The sequence below is a fragment of the Hibiscus syriacus genome, unplaced genomic scaffold (genome assembly GCF_006381635.1).
Source record: "Hibiscus syriacus cultivar Baekdansim isolate YM2019G1 unplaced genomic scaffold, ASM638163v2 tig00005974_pilon, whole genome shotgun sequence".
NCBI lineage: Eukaryota > Viridiplantae > Streptophyta > Magnoliopsida > Malvales > Malvaceae > Hibiscus > Hibiscus syriacus.
Genome location: NW_024062076.1, coordinates 1,701,851 through 1,723,855, shown reverse-complemented (window position 1 = coordinate 1,723,855; position 22,005 = coordinate 1,701,851). Strand labels below are relative to the sequence as shown.

General features: G+C 35.1%; 1 protein-coding gene and 1 non-coding gene across 2 annotated transcripts; both read right to left on the bottom strand.

Annotated features, from left to right (window-relative positions):
* Positions 1–204: 204 nt before the first annotated feature.
* LOC120200501 lies at positions 205–365 on the bottom strand. Its single transcript, XR_005523552.1, has one exon. It is a non-coding gene; the product is annotated as a U1 spliceosomal RNA (small nuclear RNA).
* A 2,479-nt stretch (positions 366–2,844) lies between these two features.
* On the bottom strand, positions 2,845–6,903 carry LOC120200433 (protein IWS1 homolog 1-like). The gene is given in 10 exon segments (XM_039201291.1): positions 2,845–2,943; positions 3,168–3,309; positions 3,439–3,501; positions 3,613–3,653; positions 3,656–3,712; positions 4,015–4,092; positions 4,187–4,249; positions 4,344–4,473; positions 4,561–4,780; positions 6,701–6,903. Coding segments are annotated over 9 exon segments (783 nt in total). The 5' UTR covers positions 4,671–4,780; positions 6,701–6,903.
* Positions 6,904–22,005: the final 15,102 nt, after the last annotated feature.

Genomic DNA, 22,005 nt, shown 5'->3' with positions numbered 1-22,005 from the left:
GAGCAGTTAAAGTTAGCTATACGGTTAGACTAGCTGTGTAAAGTTTCTATAAAACCAATATACTTATTTTCATAAAAAGTGAAGAAATACAATCATTACTCTTCCATTTCTCTTTTATGTTTTCTTCAGTATTCCAACAAATATCTACCCACGAGTTATATTTTGCTTATGAAATAAACCCAAAAAAAAATTTACTAAGATTGGACGGTGATCGCGTGGACGCAAACCACACTACCACAAATTATAACGTAGGCTCTCCCACTTTGGGGAGACATTAGGCGAGTACCCCTCTTAAGTGCAGTAGAGGTCACTAAACTAAGCCTTGGACCTTTATGATAACCCATTATCCTCGTCTAGGTAAGTATGTTGTAAGTTAGCTAGTTGCCTCTTATTTATAGGGTCCAGCTTGGGTCCGTTATCTTCCTTCTTCGATATGGGATTAGTGCTTCATCATGATTCTCCACTTCCCTAAAGACAAGTGGTACTAAAGAATAGACGGGACTAGTGAACAGATGAGAATTTGATTCCTTGTTCTTTATCTCAATGATACAGCAAAAGGCTGTAAATCAAACATGGACTTTCTTTTGAATGATCATAAACAAATATATTAGTCTGCAAAAATAAGTCTACAATGGAGTTTGAGGGTTTTCCTAACAGAGTGTGCACATTGCTACCAAGTACAACTGGAATTCATTCCAGTTCATCCATGTTGTTTTCAGTATTCTCTTGCTTTTGGTGTGAGACAATCCAATGACCATGGCAACAACCAAGCATAGCTTGGCTTGAACGTTGATTTTTAGAAATTTTGGAGCATTTGGGAAGTTTTCTTTGGCTTTAAACGTTCATTAAAATTGTGCCCTTTCAACCTTTTTGCTTCAAAGATTATATGCTGAAAACCTTAATGTTTTGCGCAGCAACTTGACGAAGAAATGGAGAAGAATTTGAACCTCAAACAAGGCTACTTTTTTCATCATCATTATTGGATTTCATTTAGATTTAATATAACAATGGCACAGACTGTTGTAGGGTTCGAAAGGAGTTCATTGGTAAGTCAATAATGTTGCAGTCTCATAATCACAAAGCATTCTTAATTGAGCTTCTAAAGTCAAGATAGTCGGGTCATATTTTGTACAAAACACATATAAAATAGCCTAATAAAACACTTCAGTGATTCATTTAGTGTTTTTGGTTTCTGAATCCAGTATCCTTTATGCACCCAGCATTACCTGTTGCATGGATCATTACATGCAGCGTTGCAAAATCAGATATGGCTAAAAGGACAAAAGCCTTGTTTGATCGAGCTCGGAGGATAGAACTTGGATGGGAGATCAACAGTTTCGCGATCGACAATGCAGCTGTGGAAGTTGATATGGGATATTTTGCTTTAAATTTCTTTGGTTAGAACTGATTGTATCCCTGACTTGGTCCTGTTTTGAATGTCTGATAAGGAGTGCATTCTGTTGTCCCATCCTATTCTCCCTTTGGCTTGTTTGTATATCTTGGTTGAGGAATGTTGTTAAGAAATGTTAAAATATTGAAGTTCAGCTTGAGATTTTGAAGCGCTTGGGTGTAATAGTTTACGACATTCAAGGAGGCATAAATACTTCGGTTGCCTTGAAGAACTAATTCAGCATTTTGTTGATCAAACTGCCTTCATGAATTATTTCAAATCCTCTTGGGTGCCTAAGATTTGATCAGTTCTTCTTCACTATTACTCATGCACAAATAAGCAAATGCCGACAAGGTTTCCATGTCAAGTGGTACTGGTGTTATTTATGTCTACTTGACCATAAATGTGGCTTTCAACATTGAAAGTTTTCGGCTTGCGAGCTAGGAGGATTCTGGTACCATAGAAGCCTACCATGTGAAACTGAAAACGAAATTGTTTGACGATTCACATATTGGTGCACTTCAAAGAGTCGACTGGTCAGTGCACAAGCTGAAAACGGCGTTGCGTTCAACCTATTGACTTGTCCGATATGAGGATGAAAGTGATTCTTTTCACAATGTCAAGGAAGAATACATTGCATATATATGTCTTGGCACGCCACCGAGCCCTACAGATTCCTGATTCTTCTGTTACCTTAGATGGCAATTGCCATCAATTTGCAAAGGCAGGCAAGTCTCAAAGAGAGCAGCATTACACAAGCAAGGAAATTTTTGCAAGCATGTCATTAAGGTCAATATGATGTGGGAAAACGAATAAGGATGAAAACCATCCATGTCCTCTCGATAGGGAGAGATATTGATGGATCTTTGGAAGAAACGAACAGATGACTCGATTGTATTAGATGAGTCAGTTGCCTGGACCTACAAGATGCTTGCTCAAATCAAACTTGTTGAACTGAATGGTTCAAATGATATTGCCATCGTGGTCAATAATATGCCATTGAAATATGTTTCTAAGAAGGTAATTATAATTAAACTCTGCCAAACATATTAAACAAGGCTACTGTATTTATCGCAAACCAAACAATCGACTCTTAAACTTTGTTTAAAACTCTTTTGGGATGGCTTTATCCATCGGCTGTTTATATACATACATACAAAAGTGACTGAGCAAAAAAACATATATACATGTAAAGCGGGTGCTGAGCAGAAAAAAATATCAGAATCAATTCCCACTTACGCAAGTAAGCACTTGAGAGTTGAGATATTAGGTTACCATATTTATTTGACCTGGACCGAGGATACTTTTCAAAGACAGAATTAATGAAACCCCGCAATGAATCCATTTCAATGATTTGAAACAATTGGTATGTAAAATCAGGAATCATTAAAGAAGCTCTCTCCAGCGAAATACACAACTTGTATGGTTTGGGTATGTGGATTATGGAGTATCATTTACAGATACTTAAGCATACCACGACCCTCAACATTAAGTTTGGTCGCCTGCAGTTGCTTCTTTTTGGGGACTTTCAACTGCTGCAACTTCTTATTCATCTACCATGACAAAAGTTCAAACATTTGAATTCAGAAAATGTAACAAAATGAGAATAAGGGGTGGGATTATGCTTGTTGCAGCTCATTCATTCTGTACCACAACTAAGTAAATTCAAGAAGACATTAGAAAGGATATTATGTTAGGTGTTCTACTGATGGAGGAACGTTTTGAGATAAACACCCCCTTTGGTTTCATCATTTAATCACTAGACAGAGAAGACAACCTTCAACCGACGCTGATCTTGTACAACTTGTTTTGCACAAGCTCTAATTTCATCTGGGTCAATCTTAGACTGGGTACGCACAACAAAATCCGGTGGTGTTGCATCTGGCCATGAAGCATGTAGCCTTGAAGAAGATTCAGATCTGAAAGCATTTTGACCTGATGATGATCGACCAGACGTGGTCCCTGTAGTTTTATATAACCAACAAATAGTTAATAACACATATAATCAGAATAATGATGTTAAGCCAAAATGTTAGGTCGGAACTTACCGAGAAATATCCAAATCAAAATCACCATCTCTAGATTCCATTGATTCAGCTCTATTTGCAGGCCTACAAAAGAATTTTAGAAAAACCAGTAAGAAACCACAATGCGAAAACACATACGCTTCGTAAGCAAACATTATATCATATTTTGCATATATAAACTGACAAAAAGGGCACCCCTTCACGGGTGGCCTTCGCATTGGAACTCTATCAATCTATTATCATCAACATTCCTCATGTCTTCAAACCTAGTGCTCTTATTAAAGATTGGCCTACTCTGCATTATATTCAAAAATATTAATAAAAGAGAATCCAACTGGACAGAAAACAATTCCTCTGATATCCGGAAAAAAGACTTTCAAGACATCTTTAGACGTGTAAACTTTACATACAAAATTTAATTATAATAATCTTAAGTTTCCACTGAAATTACAAACCCTAAGGAAATAATCTTAAAGAGTAAAAAAGACAAACATAAAGGTCAAGAGGCATGACCATTACTGATATAGATCCAAAGATGATAAGAAGGAAGCGGGGGGAACTTTAGAATATAAACAGGAATTTAAACCAGAACATTACCCATTTATCAACCAATTCCTTAGCAAGTTTCCTGTTGGAAGTGGTTTCCTCATCAGATTTTGATAAGAACAAAATGACCTGCACATAAAATTTCAGGGTGGGAAGAATTAAAACTGAAATATGCTTCAAAATAAAGACTGAATGTGACGGTTGTTGTAAGGAAGTTTCTTGCTTTTCCAAGGCCACTTCTCTTTAGCTGATCCCTTCTATCATTTTGTTCTATATCAATTGGAAACTACATGAAAGACGCGTTTCAGTTTTCATGCAACAAAACATCAGGACAGTGACCATTATTACACGTGCAAAAATAGAAAGATACCAGTTTGTACGTCAGTTAAAATCTGCAAAATAGCTGCTCGAATATTTATGTTTGGTAAGCTTCCATCAGGAATGGGTTCAAGCCAATTTTTCAACAAGGTTAAAACACCATGGTATAAGAATTCTGGTTGAAGCTGCTTCCTGCATAAAGAGTAATTTAAAAGAAGATGAAAATGAACATCTCTAGAAAAATACAAGCAAAGCATATCTACTTGGGAAGCAGTTTACTTTGAGAGAACCTCAGTGAGAAGTGGTAATTTCTTGAGTTTATTAGTTGCAGGCTTCCCTTGTCTATTAAGCTCCGCGTCTTCTTCAGCAGTTACCTCAAGCTCAGCCATGAGACTCTCAACTAGCAATGCAATTTCTGCTGGACTTTTATCATTCTTCTTCCTTTTTTATCCGTCTTAAATAAATCCTTAATCTCTGGATCCTCATCATCTTCCTCTGTCTAAAAGATGATTAAAGTGAACCAAAAAAACTATAAAAAAATTATATGTTTCGTGAAATGCACCTTGCACACGTGGTAAAAAGGCGCGCATAAAGGAACTAGTTTTTCCCCAAATTTTTATAAAGCATATTTAATAAAATACACTTTTAAACATTTAAAATAAATAAATAAAACTATAAGGACGAACAATGTAGTTTAATACACAATAGTTTCATGAGATAATGAGCCTAAGGGTATTAGTTTATATAGACATGGTAGAGTGTTTAACCTATATTTGTTAACATGATAGAAGGGAATAGCTAAAGAGAAGTGGCCTTGGAAAAGTAAGAAACTTCATTACAACAACCATTACATTCAGTTTTGTATTTTGAAGCATCTTTCAGTTTTAATTCTTTCCATCCTGAAATTTTATGTGCAGGCCATTATATTCTTATCAAAAATCTGATGAGGAAACCACTTCCAACAGGAAACTTGCTTAGGAATTGGTTGATAAATGGGTAACATCCTATTTAAATTTTCGTTTTTCTCATGTAACTTCATTTTCTTTATTTTTACTTAATACATTAAGTTAGAGTTTTTTATTTTTCTATTAAAATATAAACTAGAGTTTATACCAATTTAAATTAAATATTTTTATATGTTAAAATATTTTTATTTTTATTTTTATTTTTCTTCTATGATTGATCAATGTAAACATCAACAACTCTGAATTGTATCAACTTTTTCCCCAACAAACTGAATTCGATAGAAAAATACATAAAAAAAATTCTAAAATACATAGGTTAACCTACATATTAAACTCGTAAGCTTAAAGGATAACATCAGTTCCTTAACTACTAACATAAGTTGGTTCATGAAATTTTAGTAAATACTATAAGTAATCATTTATTTATGAAAATGTGAAAATATAAAATTCAATGTCATCTTATTTTGTTTATTTGGACAAATTTTCATTTTTTTCTATAGTTGAGGAATAATGTGAACAAAAATGAAGAATAGTATGAATGACATTGGCATACAAATAGAAACACACATGGATAAACATACAAATGAAGAACTATGTCTGAATGGCATGTTGTTGTTGTCTTGCATGTCCATTAATCTTAGCTTTGTCTTTATTAAAAGTTCAAATATAAAATACAAAATACAAGTTGTTATTTAGATAGATCTTCCATTTGTTGATAGTTTGACCGAGTGATCTACGGTTGTTGGGGATAAACTAGTATAATTTGGAGTTGTTAATGTTTACATAAATCGATCATAGAAGAAAAATAAAAATTAAAATTAAAATATTTTAATATATAAAATTATTTAATTTTAATTATTATAAACTCTGGTTTATATTTAAATAGTAAAAATAAAAAATTCTAACTTAATGTATTAAGTAAAAATAAAGAAAATAAAGATTACATGAGCAAAAGGCTGGAGAACTCATTTTAACTTTTATATCATGTTGTTACCAAATATAGCCTAAAAAGATCCCTTAGAATCTATATCTCATGGAACTAATATGAATTAAATTACATTGTTAATCATTGTAGTATTATTTTTTAAAATGTTTTTAAAGTGTATTTTATTAAATATGCTTTATAAAAATTTGGGGAAAAGCTTGCCCCTTAGGATGCACTTCTTGTTGGCTTGCCATGTCAGTTAAGGCGTTCCCCTTAGTACACGCCTTTTTGTCATGTGTGTAAGGTACGTTTCTTAAAACTTTTGGTAAAATTTATGGGAAACAATATTGACTTGTTATTTTTTTTAACTTTTGGGTGATTTTTAGATAAAAATCTGACATTTTGAGCAACCAATAAATTTTAATTTCTAAGTACATAAACCTATAAATATCATACCACAACCAGTTTCCTAAAACTCTTTATCAACAAGACAAACATTCGTGCAAGCTATATAAAGATGATTGCGAACCTGAGGGGCAGCACCAGGAGACCTTGCTTCATTGTCACTCCCATATCTATCTGCAGGGTCAACACCACTATCATCTATGAAGTCATCATCATCCATAGTCCTAGAACCTTCTTGATCATTCTATTTCAGTGCAGAGACAGATTATAAAAAAATACTGGTTAGCCTTTGACCTGGTTTCATTAAATTTTAAAGAAGAAATTTGAGAAATCAACAAGCTTATCTTAGAAGGTCACTTCAAACATAATCAAATAAAAATATAGAGTGGAGAAACAAAACCATCAATTAGATAAGCAGGTCAAGTGCAGTAGAAAACTGGTTTATAATTTAATAAAAAAAGACAATGATAAGTCCTGAAGCCAATATTTCAAAAATGATTCATAAACATGTAAACCGTAGCATCCTTTAATCCATGAATTGAAAGGATTAGAAACAATTTTAGCATGCTCACAAAATCTATAGGTCCAATTCTCATCTATAATTAATAAAATGCTACAAACAAATTTTGGGTATTTTCACATAGAAGTATTAATGTAGAACCATATTACGAATAAATATCTTTAAAAATATAGTTGATAACATTAAAATTCAATTCCATATAATTATGGTCGTGGAAATTGAATAAAATAAAATATTTCAACATTTTCAAAATATAGGCACATGTCACCCAAATTAAAGGCAAATCGGAAGTTAAAAACATTACAACAAAATATCACTGTAAGAATGTGTTGATCCTCCAAGTGCCAGGTACGGGTCGCTTATCCAAAATATCTTAAAGATAAAAGTTTGGGGGAATGAGCTAGGGACCTCAGTGTGTTCCAACAGTGCATAAATAAAACATACAGTTAAGTTTTTAAAATCAGTTCATCACAGTTATTAAAACATCAGTAGAGTTTTTAGTTTAAAATTTCAGTATCTCCCTCCAATTGAACACCATATGGAGTTCCCCAGAACTACACCCATCAAGGCTTACTCTAGGCCCGAAGGACGTAGGTGCCAACCTAGGGGATCACTTTGGGCCCATAAGATCTTACCCTAGCTGAAGCGTAGGTGTTCACCTGAGGGGAGTGCCCATAAGGACTTACCTAATGCACACAGTAGAGGAGCCACCATAAGAGAGTACCTTAGGGTCCATAAGGAATTCCCACTAGGCTCATTAGGCCCAGAAGCCCACCAAAGAGTCGACTTAGGTCCATAAGGAATTACCAGCTTGATCGGTCTGAACCTAAATAAGGAATTACCAATTTGATCGAGCTGAATTTATAGAGACTTTATACCAAATCCCAAAGTACCCCGAAGAGAATAGTTTTCAGAAAGTAAATAGTAGTAGCAGGAAAACAGAGTTCAAATAGATACCAATTCAATAAAATCAATAACCAGAGTACATGAATTAGACAATCAAGCTTAAATCTTTGTAAATAAAAAATCAAATTGTAAATCAGATAAATCATACGGAATCAAGTCAAACAGATAGACACATTGCAAAGCAAATAAAACAGTCATGTGCACATGATTTTTTAACAGATATTTAAAACAATTATATGGTACACAAGGAATACACCTTACAAAATGAAACAGTCTGGTAGATCTAACGAGCATCGGCTTCATTATGCTCTTCTACTAAATGAGAACCTAGGTTATATCAAAACAGGATTATAATTATAGTAAATATACTAAATTGAATATGTAACAAGGTTATAGAACTATATGAGTATTCATAGTCTCTCATGGACGAGGAATCGGGAGGAACCGGGTCAAGCAGACGAACGATCACGAGTTCCACAAGTACCTTAAATATTTGATAACATTAATTAGTCCTTGATCCTTTAGTAAAATTTGATGCACTTAAATAAATACTTAATTTACAAATGCACTTTTGGGTTTAACGGTCAATTTAGATGCTTTTGAGTTTGAATTTGGCAAAACGAATTTCGAATTGGACTCAGGACGTCGAAAAACATAAAATATGACTTTTTAAAAAATTTAACTTTTTGGTCAAAGTCAAAGTAAATGGTCAACTCTAGTCAAAGTCAATGGTCAACTATGTTCAAAGTCAATTAGTCAGGTCAAAGTCAACGGGTCAAACCGGTTCAAGTTAACTCATATCGATTCAAGTTGACTCAGTTCGGTCCAAGTTGACTCGGACCGGTTCTAGAAGGCTCCCAGAGTTGGGGGAAGAGCCCCACGTGCACTGTCGGCGCGTGGTGGTGCGTGAGGCTACGAAAGAGGTCAGGGACGGCTTCCAATTACTCCTACAACCTCTACCAACCAATTACACTCGATATTTAGCCAAAAATCAACCAAAATCATGCCAAAACTGGAAGAAAATTAACCAAAATATAAATTGAGCTTACCCACACCTGTGATGAGGAAAACGACGACGGTGGATGACAACTTCGATCGTGTTTTGAGTATACAGCATCGCAGAGCTAATGGAGTATGCAGTGAGGCTATTTGATGTTCGAGGTGGCAAGAATTGACGAAAATATATGTGGTAACGGGGTTTCGACGAGGAATTACGGGCTTCTCCATGGTAAATTACATTGAGTTTTGAAACGGGGTTGGTTGGGGTTGTTTCGTGGAGGTCAGGTGTGCCTGATGAGGGTGGCGGCTACCTGATCGCTAGCCAGAGCAACTGTTGAGTGGTGAATGTAGGGGCTTTGGTTGGAGTTGAAAGGATTTGGGGGGTTTTGGTTTACGAAGGGGGTTTGAACCAAATGGGTTAACACCCAAAATATAAAATCAAATTTTATTACCCCTAATCAGTAACAATGGCCTAGCTCGGTTGGTAGGGGTACGGTTGACCATGTTGGGGGTCAGGGGTTCAACACCTCATAGCCACACATTTCCTTTTTTTTTAATTTTGTTGTTAGAATAGTTATGGTTAAATTATAGGGCTAGTCCTTGAACTCTCTACATATTCAAATATTAACCCAGAAATTTCCATTTTGGTCATTTAATTAAATTGAACAAATTATTTATCTTCTAATTTTAAATTTGGTATGTGACAATTCTCATCCCCTTAAAAGAATTTCATCCTCAAAATTTACTAGAGTCAGAGAAGAAACAGACCAAGATCTTTAATAATTCTCCTAGAGAACAAAGGCTAATTACTTTATTGGCAATAACGGAGAAACTTGTTAGACTTAGAGCTTAAAAAAGGGTCTCAGTGCCTTAAATCAAAAGTTTGAGGGGTCTCAAGATACGAAACTCGTATATTGAAAGGGTGTTGTTAGAGATACATGGTATGAAACAGAAATAGCAATAAATATACATACAGAAGTCGCTGGCTCATCTCGCTCACTAGAACGTCAAGTAGCGTAGACAAGAACATGCTATCAAGCCTCAGAAATATATGATCATCTACTATGCGATAAAGATTTATTGTCAACCCGAGAAACAGATCCATAAGTCCTACCCTGATTGTGACTCCTAGCGGGGGTCTGAACAAAAGCCTGTGAACGTGTAGAAGTTTGAGCGGGGGTCCGATCGATAGTGCATAATTCCTCAAAAAGTGCTTACTAGATCCACAATGATAACAGGTGTCCATTTTCTTACAACACTTGTAACATCCTCAATATCGGGTTAGTGATTAAATTGTTAAACTTTAGAATTTGGTAACTAAAGTAGAATAATTGAATAGTTTAAGGACTTATATGGGAAATGTTGTATAAGATTGAAATGCAAAGAGAGAGTAATAGAAGGGCAAATTGGTCAATTGATAAAGAAATAATAAAAGTTGGTTTGATTATATTAACCCACGTGGAAGGCAAAGAAGCAAAAATCAAAGGTTCCAGAGTTATCTTCTTCTCCTCTATTCTTCATACGTGAAGGCCCCAAAGCGAATGTGAGATTTAGTATTAATTGATTATTAGTTGAATCTTAAGTTTGGTTTTGATCATTAGGTGATACTTAAGCTTAAGGAAAACTTAAGTAGTCTTAAAACGATAAGATGAAGGGAATAGAAAGGATTAAAGATGAGGGGTTCTTAAATGAAATTTTGATAGGAAAGTAGTAATTAGATTTCAAGACCAAAATTGACTTTTCATTAATGGATTTAAGGAGTATGAAGTGTTAGAATTGGATTTAGAACCTACTGAAAATTGAGTATGATTCTTGAATTCTATGTAGATGATAGGATTTTGAGGATAAAGATGTGATAAATGAGTATTAATGGGATTATGAATGTGTATGTGAGCTAAGAATATGAAAGGGGATGAAACATGAAGTGTTTGAGCTGAAATGAAATAATTTTCGGGCTTAAAAAGTGATTTCTGGCTAGGGGTATCGGTATCCATTCAACAGGTACTGATACTTCAAAGCTAGAATTATCAAAGGCATTTAAAGGGTATCGATACCTTGGAGGGTAGTATCGATACCAAGGGTACCGATACCTTAAGGACGGTATCGATACCATCTTTGAAACGAAAAATTACATAATGCAATATGGGTATCTGAAGTTTGAAGTTTTCTAGGACTTGTCGGTTATTATTGAAGGTTCGTTAAGAACTTTTCAATGATCGCTTTACCTTTGACTAAGCTAATAAGAAAACGTGTGACATTTGTGTGAACTCCTAAATGTCAATAAAGTTTTGACATATTAAAAAAGATTTTGACAGAAGCTCCATTATTAGTTCAACCGGAGTCTGGTAAAAACTATGTGGTCGATAGCGACGCGTCCCATAATGGATTGGAATGTGTATTGATATAAGAGGGTAAAGTGGTGGCTTATGCGCCGAGACAATTAAAACTGCACGAGAAGAATTATCCGACGCGCGATCTGGAGATGGTTGCAGTAGTTTTCGCTCCTAAGATCTAGCGTCACTACTTGTATGGTGAACGATGCTACTTGTATATGGATCATAAGAGTTTGAAGTATCTAATGACTCAGAAGGAGTTGAATTTAAGGCAAAGGATATGGGTGGAATTTCTAAAAGACTATGATGTAGTAATTGATTTCCATCCTAGAAAAGTAAATGTGGTGGCGGATGCTTTAAACCGAAATACGTTTGTAGCCTTACGAGCTTTGGATGCTAAGTTGTCATTGAATGGCGATGGTGCATTATGTGCAGAATTAACTCTTCGACCATCATGGATAGATAAAGTTAAGGAATTACAAGCTAGAGATGAAAAGTGTTCAAATAGGTTACATCAAATAAAGAATGGAGAGCTTACTGATTATGAGATTAAAGCTTATAGGAATTTGTATTATCGATGAAGATTAGTAATTCTAGATGATGATGAATTGAAGAAGTATCTGTTGACATAAGCTCATTGTAGTCCATTGACGATGCACCCAGGAGGAAACAAGATGTATATGGATCTCAAGAGTTGATACTGGTGGCCATGAATGAAGAAGAATATTACAAAATTTGTATCAAAATGTTTGACTTGTTAGCGAGTCAAAGTTGTGCATCAAGTTCCATCAGAATTGTTACAACCCATGTCTATTCCTCAGTGAAAATGGGAGAATGTAACGATGGATTTTATGATGAGGTTGCATTTGACTCCAAACAAAAGAGATTCAATATGGGTGATTGTAGACAGATTGACTAAGTCAGCTCGTTTCATTCCAGTGCGAGCTGATTTCTCCATGGATAAATATGTTGAGCTGTATATTAGAGAGAATATAAGATTGCATGGTGTACTTGTTTCCATTGTTTCTGATCGGGATCCTAGATTCACATCGCAATTTTGGAAGTCTTTACATAGAGCGTTAAGAACTCGATTGAACTTCAGCACAACATTTCATCCTCAGACAGATGGACAGTCTGAGCGGACTATCCAAATCCTCAAGGATATGATGAGAGCCTGTGTGATTGAATTCAAAGGATCGTGGGAAAAATATTTGCCACTTGCCGAGTTTGCCTACAATAATAGTTACAGTGAAGCATCAAAATGACTATCTATGAAGCTTTATATGGGAGGAAGTGACGTACACCTTTGAACTGGTATGAGCTTAAGGATCGAGAAGTTCTTGGTCCTGAATTGATTCAGGAAGTGGAAGAAAAAGTTCATGTGATCCAGAATAATCTCAAAGCTGCAGCAGAAAGACATAAATCCTATGCAGATCTGAAGAGGAAAGAAATTGAGTTTCAAGTTGGAGATAAAATGCTTTTAAAGGTGTCTCTATGGAAGAAGGTGTTGAGGTTTGGTCGGAAAGGAAATTTGAGTCCTCGGTTTATTGGACCCTATGAGATTGTAAAAAGAGTGGGACCAATGGCATACCAACTAGCTTTGGCACTTGAAATGGAGAAGATTCATAATGTATTCCATGTTTCAATGCTTCGAAGATACAGGTCTGATCCCTCCCATATTGTTACTCTAGAGGAGATAGAAGTTCAGCCTGACCTGACTTATGAGGAAGAACCAGTTCAAATTTTAGCTCACAAAGTTAAGCAATTAAGGAATAAGACGATTCCATTGGTCAAAGTGTTATGGAGGAATCACAAGATAGAGGAAGAAATGTGGGAGCGTGAAGAGGACATGAGGAATCAATACCCCCATGTCTTTGTGCAATGAAAATTCGGGGATGAATTTTCTAAAGGAGGAGAGATTTGTAACATCCTTAATATCAGGTTAGTGACTAAATTGTTAAACTTTAGAATTTTGTGAATAAAGTAAAATAATTGAATAGTTTAAGGGCATATATGGGAAATGTTGTGTAGGATTGAAATGCAAAGAGAAAGTAATAGAAGGGCAAAGCGGTCAATTGATAAAGAAATAATAAAAGTTGGTTTGGTTATATTAACCCATGTGGAAGGAATAGAAGCAAAAATCAAAGGTTTCAGGGTTATCTTCTTCTCATTTCTTCTTCATACGTGAAGGCCCCAAAGCAAAGGTGAGAGTTAATATTAGTTGATTATTAGTTAAATTTTAAGTTTGGTTTTGATCATTAGGTGATACTTAAGCTTAAGGAAAGCTTAAGTAGTCTTAAAATGATAAGATGAAGGGAATAAAAAAGATTAAATATGAGGGTTTCTTAAATGAAATTTTGATAGGAAGGTAGTAATTAGATTTGAAGACCAAATTTGACTTGTCATTAGTGGATTTAAGGAGTATGAAGTGTTAGAATTGGATTTAGAACCTACTGAAAATTGGGTATGATTATTGAATTCTATTTAGATGATAGGATTTTGAGGATAAAGATGTGATAAATGAGTATTAATGGGTTTAAGCATGTGTATGTGAGTTAAAAATATGAAAGGGGATGAAACATGAAGTGTTTGAGCTGAAATGAAGTAATTTTCGGGCTTAAAAGTGATTTTTGGGCAAGGGGTATCGGTACCCATTCAACATGTACCGATACTTCAAGACTAGAATTATCAAAAGCATTTAAAGGGTATCGATACCTTGGAGGGAAGTATCGATACCAAGGGTATTGATACCTTAAGGACGGTATCGATACCATCTCTGAAACGAAAAATTACAGAATGCAATATGGCTATCGATACCTATATATGGTACTGATACCACAGTTAAGGGAGGTATCGATGCCCTATATAGGGTACCGATACTACTCTAATGAGAAAATTAAAATATATTTTTCCTTTAGTTTAAGAAATGAGAAATTAAAGTAAGCTATTTGGAATACTGATATGTATAAATGTATGATTATATTGACATCGAGCTCAAGCAAGTTCCGGAACAACAACATAGTTAGGATCGATCTCGGGAAAGAGAATCATATAAGTGGATTGGGAATTTAGTGAGGCCAAGGTGAGTGCATAATATAAGTATAGTTCAATGGAAATAAGACTTGTGATAAGTCTATTTCCTACGTTAGTTTCATATTTTAATAGTTATAAAAATGAATATATTATGGTTATTAAACATATGCATAAGTTATATATGTTTATATGATTTGATCTATGTTATATGACTCATGTAAATGTAATCAATTATATATGTCACAGGATATGAGATTGATGAATATATGCACATGTGATATGTAATAGAAGAAAAGACACATGTGATTACAAAGAAGATGATATAAGTACATGTTTATGTGGAGTATAACACTAATGCCCATGTTATGTGATATGAGAGCTCTATGTATAGTTGGCATGCCAAGAATAGAGGGTTTCATAGGTCCTTCGGGACATATTCATAGGTCCTTAGGGACAAATTACATATGCCACTCAGTGGGACTTATACAAGTTGTGGTGACAGCAGGTGTGCACAACCTCCATGTACTCTAATACCTTAAGTTCTCAGTATATACATGGGCCTGTAAAGAATATGAAAAGTGTGTGTATTGCATTATATGTTATCGTATCATTATTGGTTATCATGAATTATAAGTAATGTGAGGATTTTATTTGAATATTATGTTGCGTGTTCATATTTATAAGAAATGCATTATTATAAGTTTATGCCTCACTAAGTCTATGACTTAGCATGTAAGTATTTTTACACATAGGTACTGAAAAGAGAGACGATCAGGTTTAAGATCAGCAGGACAACATACATCCACTCGAAGATCAGTTCAAAAGTAAATTCATAGTATGTATTTTGTTGTATAAAAGTGTTGGCATGTAACAGGAGTAATTTACATATGCTCTGATTAGTTTTGTAATATTTTGGTCGTACTTATGTAAAGGGTCAGCACAATATTAATGAAAGTTTAAATTTTCTATAGTTTTTTTTATAAATGTATATGCTTGAAAAGTCAATGTGACACCTCAGACTCATATCCGGGTCGGGGTGTTACATTTAATGGTATTAGAGACATGGTTTAGTCGATCCTAGGCATAAACCGGAGTCTAGAGTGTCTTATAATGTGTACATGCCAACATGATAGTAAGAACTTCTGATCTGATAAGAGTAATACGTATGTTGTTTTGCTAATAGAAATATTTGGTTATATCTTATTAGATGTTCGGACAAGATAACTCTTGAAGTGAAGCGAAAGATGATAGATTAGCTTAGAGCAGTAATTCACCTGCCCTGGCCAGGCAAGGTGAAGGACATGAACCCTCTAGAGTGCATGTGCAAGATCAATACGTCTTCTTCGGGACGTTAGACGCAATCTTGACGTGTTTCCAACCTTCTGCCTGCTCAACGTAGTGCTCGTAACTCGGTATCGAAGTGAACTTGAAGAATCGCCTCGACTAACAGATAGGGTGGAAGTGACGCAAGCCTCAAACCAGTATAACTCCTATGATGAGCAGTATTGCGAGTCCTCTTATCAAGGCATGTAGAAGGCTCAAACTGACCGGAAGACCTCTTAGAGGGATCTCGATCTACCATATCTCTATCAGGAGCAGAAGCCTCAACTTCTTTAGTGTCCTTTGCTCTCCATACCAAAACATCAAACACTTCATCCTGATGAGTAACCACCTGACGATGCAGCTCGTATCTCAATCCCTGAGAAAACTTTCGGCACCTATCCCTCTCGGCATATACCAGATTGAAATCATACTTCAGCAACTTCAGAAACTCTATCTTATGCTTAGAAACAATCATATCACCCTGGACCAGATCCTGGAACTATTGTTGCCTCTACGTGAGATAACTCTCTCCCAGAAAACAACTCCTAAAATGCTCTCTGAAGAAGTCCAGTTTAAGCGATTGGCCAGAAAACTACTAACCATAGACTCCCACCAGGTGTGAGCATTCCTGTCTAACATGGAGATAGCTCCCAAATAACGTCGATGTGGCTCTAATCCTATCAGATCCATACATCGCTCAATATCACAGAGCTAGTCCTTAGCCTCATTCGGTGCTCCACCAGTAGGGCCTCTAAAGGTCCTAACTCTATTAGCAATCAAAGTCTGAGAAATAAGAACCTCGAAAGTAACGACAACAACTCAAATCGCTCCTTGAATCAACTGAATGAATTGTCTACCGATATTCTCATCTAACACTACCCTAGCAGACTGAGGCTCAGAAATGGTCGCTCCTCTAATTGGAGTAGTCAAACCTATTCCAGCGGTAGGGGTCAGATCCATCAGGGTTGAAGGAGAAAAATTATCTACCAGATGAGGAGGATCTACACGCATCTCATCTATGGGGTCTGCAAACATATTCACTCAACCTTGCCCTTAGCCAGGTCGACGACCATGCCTAGCACTCATCTTGGTGGATCTCGAGGTTCACTACAGAGAGATAAAGCCTAAGATTAGATTAGCACTTAAAGTATGTACGCAGTTAAACTCGTAAAAACTAGGTGACATGGCCTTCATGACTTATTTTGTAAAACATTTTAAAATGTATTTTTAGTTTGGACCCATTCACAGTCTGAGGTTTTAAAAACCAAAAGCTCTTATACCAAAATCTGTAACCCCTTGACCCAGCCTATGCGTTACGACCAAATCTAGTGGATTACTATAAAAAAATTTCCAAAACATTTTTCAATAATGTAGAACCATATTACGAATAAATATTTTTGAAATATAGTTAATAACATTAAAATTCAATTCCAGATAATTAAGGTCGTAGAAACTAAATAAAATAAAATATTCAAATATTTTCAAAATATAGGCACATGTCACCCAAATTAAAGGCAAACCAGAAGATAAAAGCATTACAACAAAATATCATTGTACGAATGTATCGATCCTCCAAGTGCCAGGTATGGGTCACCTATCCAAAATATCTGAAAGAGAAAAGTTTGAGGGAATGAGCTAGGGAGTTCAGTGTGTTCCAACAGTGCAGAAATAAAACATACAGTTAAGTTTTTAAAATCAGTTTAGATCACAGTTATTAAAACATTAGTAGAGTTTTTAGTTTAAAATTTCAGTATCGCCCTCCAACCGAATCGATTAATTTTCAGATCAGGTCAAAACCGAATCGATTAACTTTCGAGTCGGATTAATATCAGATCATTTAATCTTGGTTCGGGTCAATATCATATCAATTAGTTTCAATTCGGCTTAATTCAGATTTGTATCAATTCATATCAACCTTTAGATTTTCGGATTAGTTCGATTGATTTCGATTCTGGTCAACCGACGTCACTTTTTATCATCATAATCATCAATGTTGCTCTTTATTACTTGTAATTCAAAATAATTATGTGACTATATATTGTCAAATTTCAAATTTAGGACCAAAAATTTTAGTTGAGTGCTACTTTTGTTAATTTTTTATGTAGTTACGGAAAATGACAAGTTCATTGAATCTAATATAGATCAGATTAGAATAAAGTCTAACAATCAATGTATATGTATATGTTTTTTGTGTTTACCAATATTATAAGATTCAAGAGGATTGAGTACTTCGGTTTAACTTTTCAAAACAATTTTATTTATTTTTTAAATTCTATTGAGAACTTTTTTTAAATATAATTGAATGAATCCATCATAGTGTTGCTTAATATGGATGGTTGTCTTTTTGTCCCTAGTTCCCAAACTTGTTCCGGTTTAGTTCTGTACTGGAAATCTTCATTGCGTCTTGATCTGATCACTCTCTATCTCTCTCTGATCGACTTGTTCATCTTGAGGTCCATTGTTCTGACTCTTCTTTTCGATTCACGGGTCTGTATGGGTATAGTAATCGCCGGGACCTGGTTCACACATGGGCTCTTATTGATCGTCTTCGAACTCATTACCTCTATTCCTTGGATTGTTAGGGGTGACTTAAATGAGATTTTATCGGATTTAGAGAAATCTGGTGGTAGACGACGTGTTAGAGCGAACATGAATGCTTTCCGAGACTGTATTGATCGTAATAATGTACGGGATATTTGTCCGAGCAATGGCTGGTTTACATGGTATCGTGGTGTTAATTCTTCGGCAACTATCTGTGAACGATTAGATCGTTTTTTCGGGTCAGCAGATTGCATGGCTCTTCACCCAAACTGTTCGGTCAGTAGTGAGTTTATGCTTGAATCGGATCATTGTTACATTGCTATTGACACGAATCTACCTATGCCCCCGGCATCATCCACGTGGATTGTCATAACCATTTTTTTAAAATTAAATATTATTTTAAAAAACAATTATGACTTTTATTTTGAATAATTGATTATTTTGAATTAATTTGAAATAAATTGAATGAGAGTCGTCATTAATCTTTGAGTTAAGTAGGTCGAATACATAAACACGTCTTTTAAAATAATTTTAAGAAAAATCATTTTTTGACAAAAAACTGATCTACGTTTACAAAGATTCGATGTAACGGGTCCGAGAGTCGTCATTAACCTTTGAGTTAGGTAGGTCGAATACATAAAAACGTCTTTTAAAACAATTTTAAGAAAAATCATTTTTTGACAAAAAACTGATCTACGTTTACAAAGATTCGATGTAACGGGTCCGGGAGTCGGTTACACGTGGGGGAAGGATCAACACCCCCACAGTGCCCAAAATTGGTACTCGATCGCTTACACATTGTCGTAATTGTGGAAATCATGAATTGAATATAATGTTAAAAAATATCTATTTATTGAGTTGCTTTGAATTTTTTATATTGTTAGGGAAAGTTCTTTAACTCAGAAAGAAATCTCGATATTATTAATCCTCCATCGGAAAACCTATCTCGCTTATTTCTTATCAGTAAAAGAATATTCCCTCTTCAATGATTAAAAAATGTGAATCGAATATAAATGGAAAATCAACATTTAGCGTAGAATAAAATAAATCGCTAAAAAAACACGTCAGATTAGTTGAATAAAAAAGATTTAATTCGCAAAATAAACCAAATCTATTTCAAGTTCTCATTGCATTAAAATGTTGTATCGGATCGCATCACTTCGACCAAATGATACTTTTCACGCTCATTCGACAAATCGGTTCTTGAAAGACACTCGAGTGATCTCATCAATATATACAAACATACAAATGGAAATAAATGCAGCTGGAAATATATAAAATAAATTATTTACATTAAATGGAGCTAAACGTATTTATTAAATGCAGTATGAATAACTACATAATGTGTAAAATAAATATTCAATATAAAGGACTACAATACACATTAGAAAATACTACATATTAAAATACCAACAATACAAATAAGCTCATTCAGTGATTTAAGGGACCAAAATAAAACTAATAGAAACTTGAAGGACCTAATAACAATTATGAACAACTTAGATCCCAATAGTCATTTTAAAAAAAATACAGGAATTAACCAGAAACGAAAATAACCCATAAATAATGTAAATGACTGAAATAAAGGAGTAAATGATAATTAAACCAAATGCAAGTAAGTGACTAAAATGAAAGATACATAAATCATAGTGTTGAGTTAATCGATTGACTGAATCGGCCAAGAGGGGGTGAATTGGCAATAAAAATTTTTGTGGAAGCTTTTACAAAAAATTGAAAGAAATAGCACAGCGATTTAGAGTGGTTCGACTTTATCAACCAAAGTCTACGTCCACTACCTTAGCTATCCACACTAAGGATTTTCCAACAAATTCACTAATTTGTTCTTTCTTTTGAGGCCAAAGAGATAACCTTACAACTCCCTCAAGAATATACCCCAATTCTTAAGAACACTCTTTTCTCAAAGAGAAATACAAATTTGCAAACTTACAAGAAAAACCTCACAAGGCAAATATGTTTGCACAATTCTAGAACAAAGAAAGAACACTCAAGAATAAATACAATTGAGCAAAATAAGTGTTCTTGAAAGCAAAATGAATATTGAATGAAAAATAGGCTTGAAATGCTCAAACTTGAGGTTTGATGCTTTCTCTTTGATTCTCTCTTGATTCTAATTGCTTGATGTTTCTTGTTATTGATCAATGGCTTCTAAGCTTGCTTAAATACACCTTGAATCACTTTTGAACGTTGGAGATGATTAGAGAAAATAATATAGCCTTTTTAGTGTGAAAACAATTAATAAAACAGTTTGGAGCGTGGGGGGAATCGGTACCCCCTATGGGGAATCGGTTCCCTAAGTGTAAAATTCAAATATTTCGACCGTTATACAAGGGGGAATCGGTACCCCCTGGGGGGAATCGGTTCCCTCCGAGCATACTGGAATTCTCGGAGTCAAACCATTCATGGGGAATCTGTACCCCCTTGGGGGGGAATCAGTTCCCTCTGAGCAATCTGGAATTTTTGGCTTTGAAATGGTTCAAAATACTTTGTAAAATTATTTTGAAATTGTTTTAAGTTTAAAACTTAATTTTACACTTTGAGTAAGGATTAAAAATGATCTTTGAAAGATTTGGAGTAATGTTTTGATATTCGAATAATTCTATCGAATATACTTAGAAAATCATTTGGAAAATCTTAAAATTCATTTAACTTAATTTGTTATATCGAAATATCAAAATGTTTTCAACACATAGGGTCAAATTCGAATATCCTAAAACATAGCATAATATATAAACTAGTGACTGAAATGAAAACATTGAAAAATAGAAGTTCGAAATAAAACAACACAAGTTTCATTAATGGCTAAAACACAAAGTTACAAGCGAGGAGGGACCTAAACTATAATTAACCCACGCACTGAAAACACACTGAAGGCCCTCCCCAGAACGACGACATTTAGTGTTATATATATAACAAACAAAGGCCAAAATAGGCCATCCCCTCATTTTGTTTTCATTTGAAACGAGAGAATAGAGAGAGTTCTCAAAACTCTCTCATTAGAAGAGATAAAGGTCGCCGCCACCGGTGGCGCTCACGACGGCCGGAGAGAAGTAACCACCCCAAAAGGTTCCTCTCAACCTCCTCATCCCGATTCCCAACCCCTTTCATCTTAAAAACTACCCTAGCCTCCTAGATCTAGGGTTTACCTTTCGGAAAAGAGAAGGAACCGGTGACTCTTGTCTTTCGGCTTCGAACTGAGGTAAAACACTCCTCTCTCTTTTCTTAAGATCTTTTCTCTGTTTTCTCCTCATTTGTTCTCCTTTTTTTCTTTTTCTATTTTGAAATTGTTTTATGTATTTTTTTTCTTTCAAGTTTTTCTTTCTTTTCTCTTTTTTTCTTTGAAAAACTCTCTCCTCGGTTCTTCTCCCTCTCGAAAAAAAAACCTTTTGCACGTTGATATATGAAAAATAAATCCCCTCATTGATTTTGGTCTGATTTACTTTTATTTTATTGTTTATGGACTGTGATGGATTATTGATTGATTCGGTCACTGTAGGTTGAAAACAGCAGTAACAGTGGGTGGCAGCGGCGGTGACAGTGGAGAGCAACATCAGAGACTAGCGGTGGCGGCATCATTATATCCTTAGGGTTAGGTTTCAAAGATCCTAGGGGACGGGTCGAATCCTGGGTTGGGTTTGGATCCGGGTCGGATGTTGAGTTGCTAAGTAGCTTTGGGTTGGGTCTTTGTTGTTGGGTTGGTCGACTGGGCCTGGGTTGATGTTGTAGTGGGCTGCTGGGTTGATGTTGTAGTGGGCT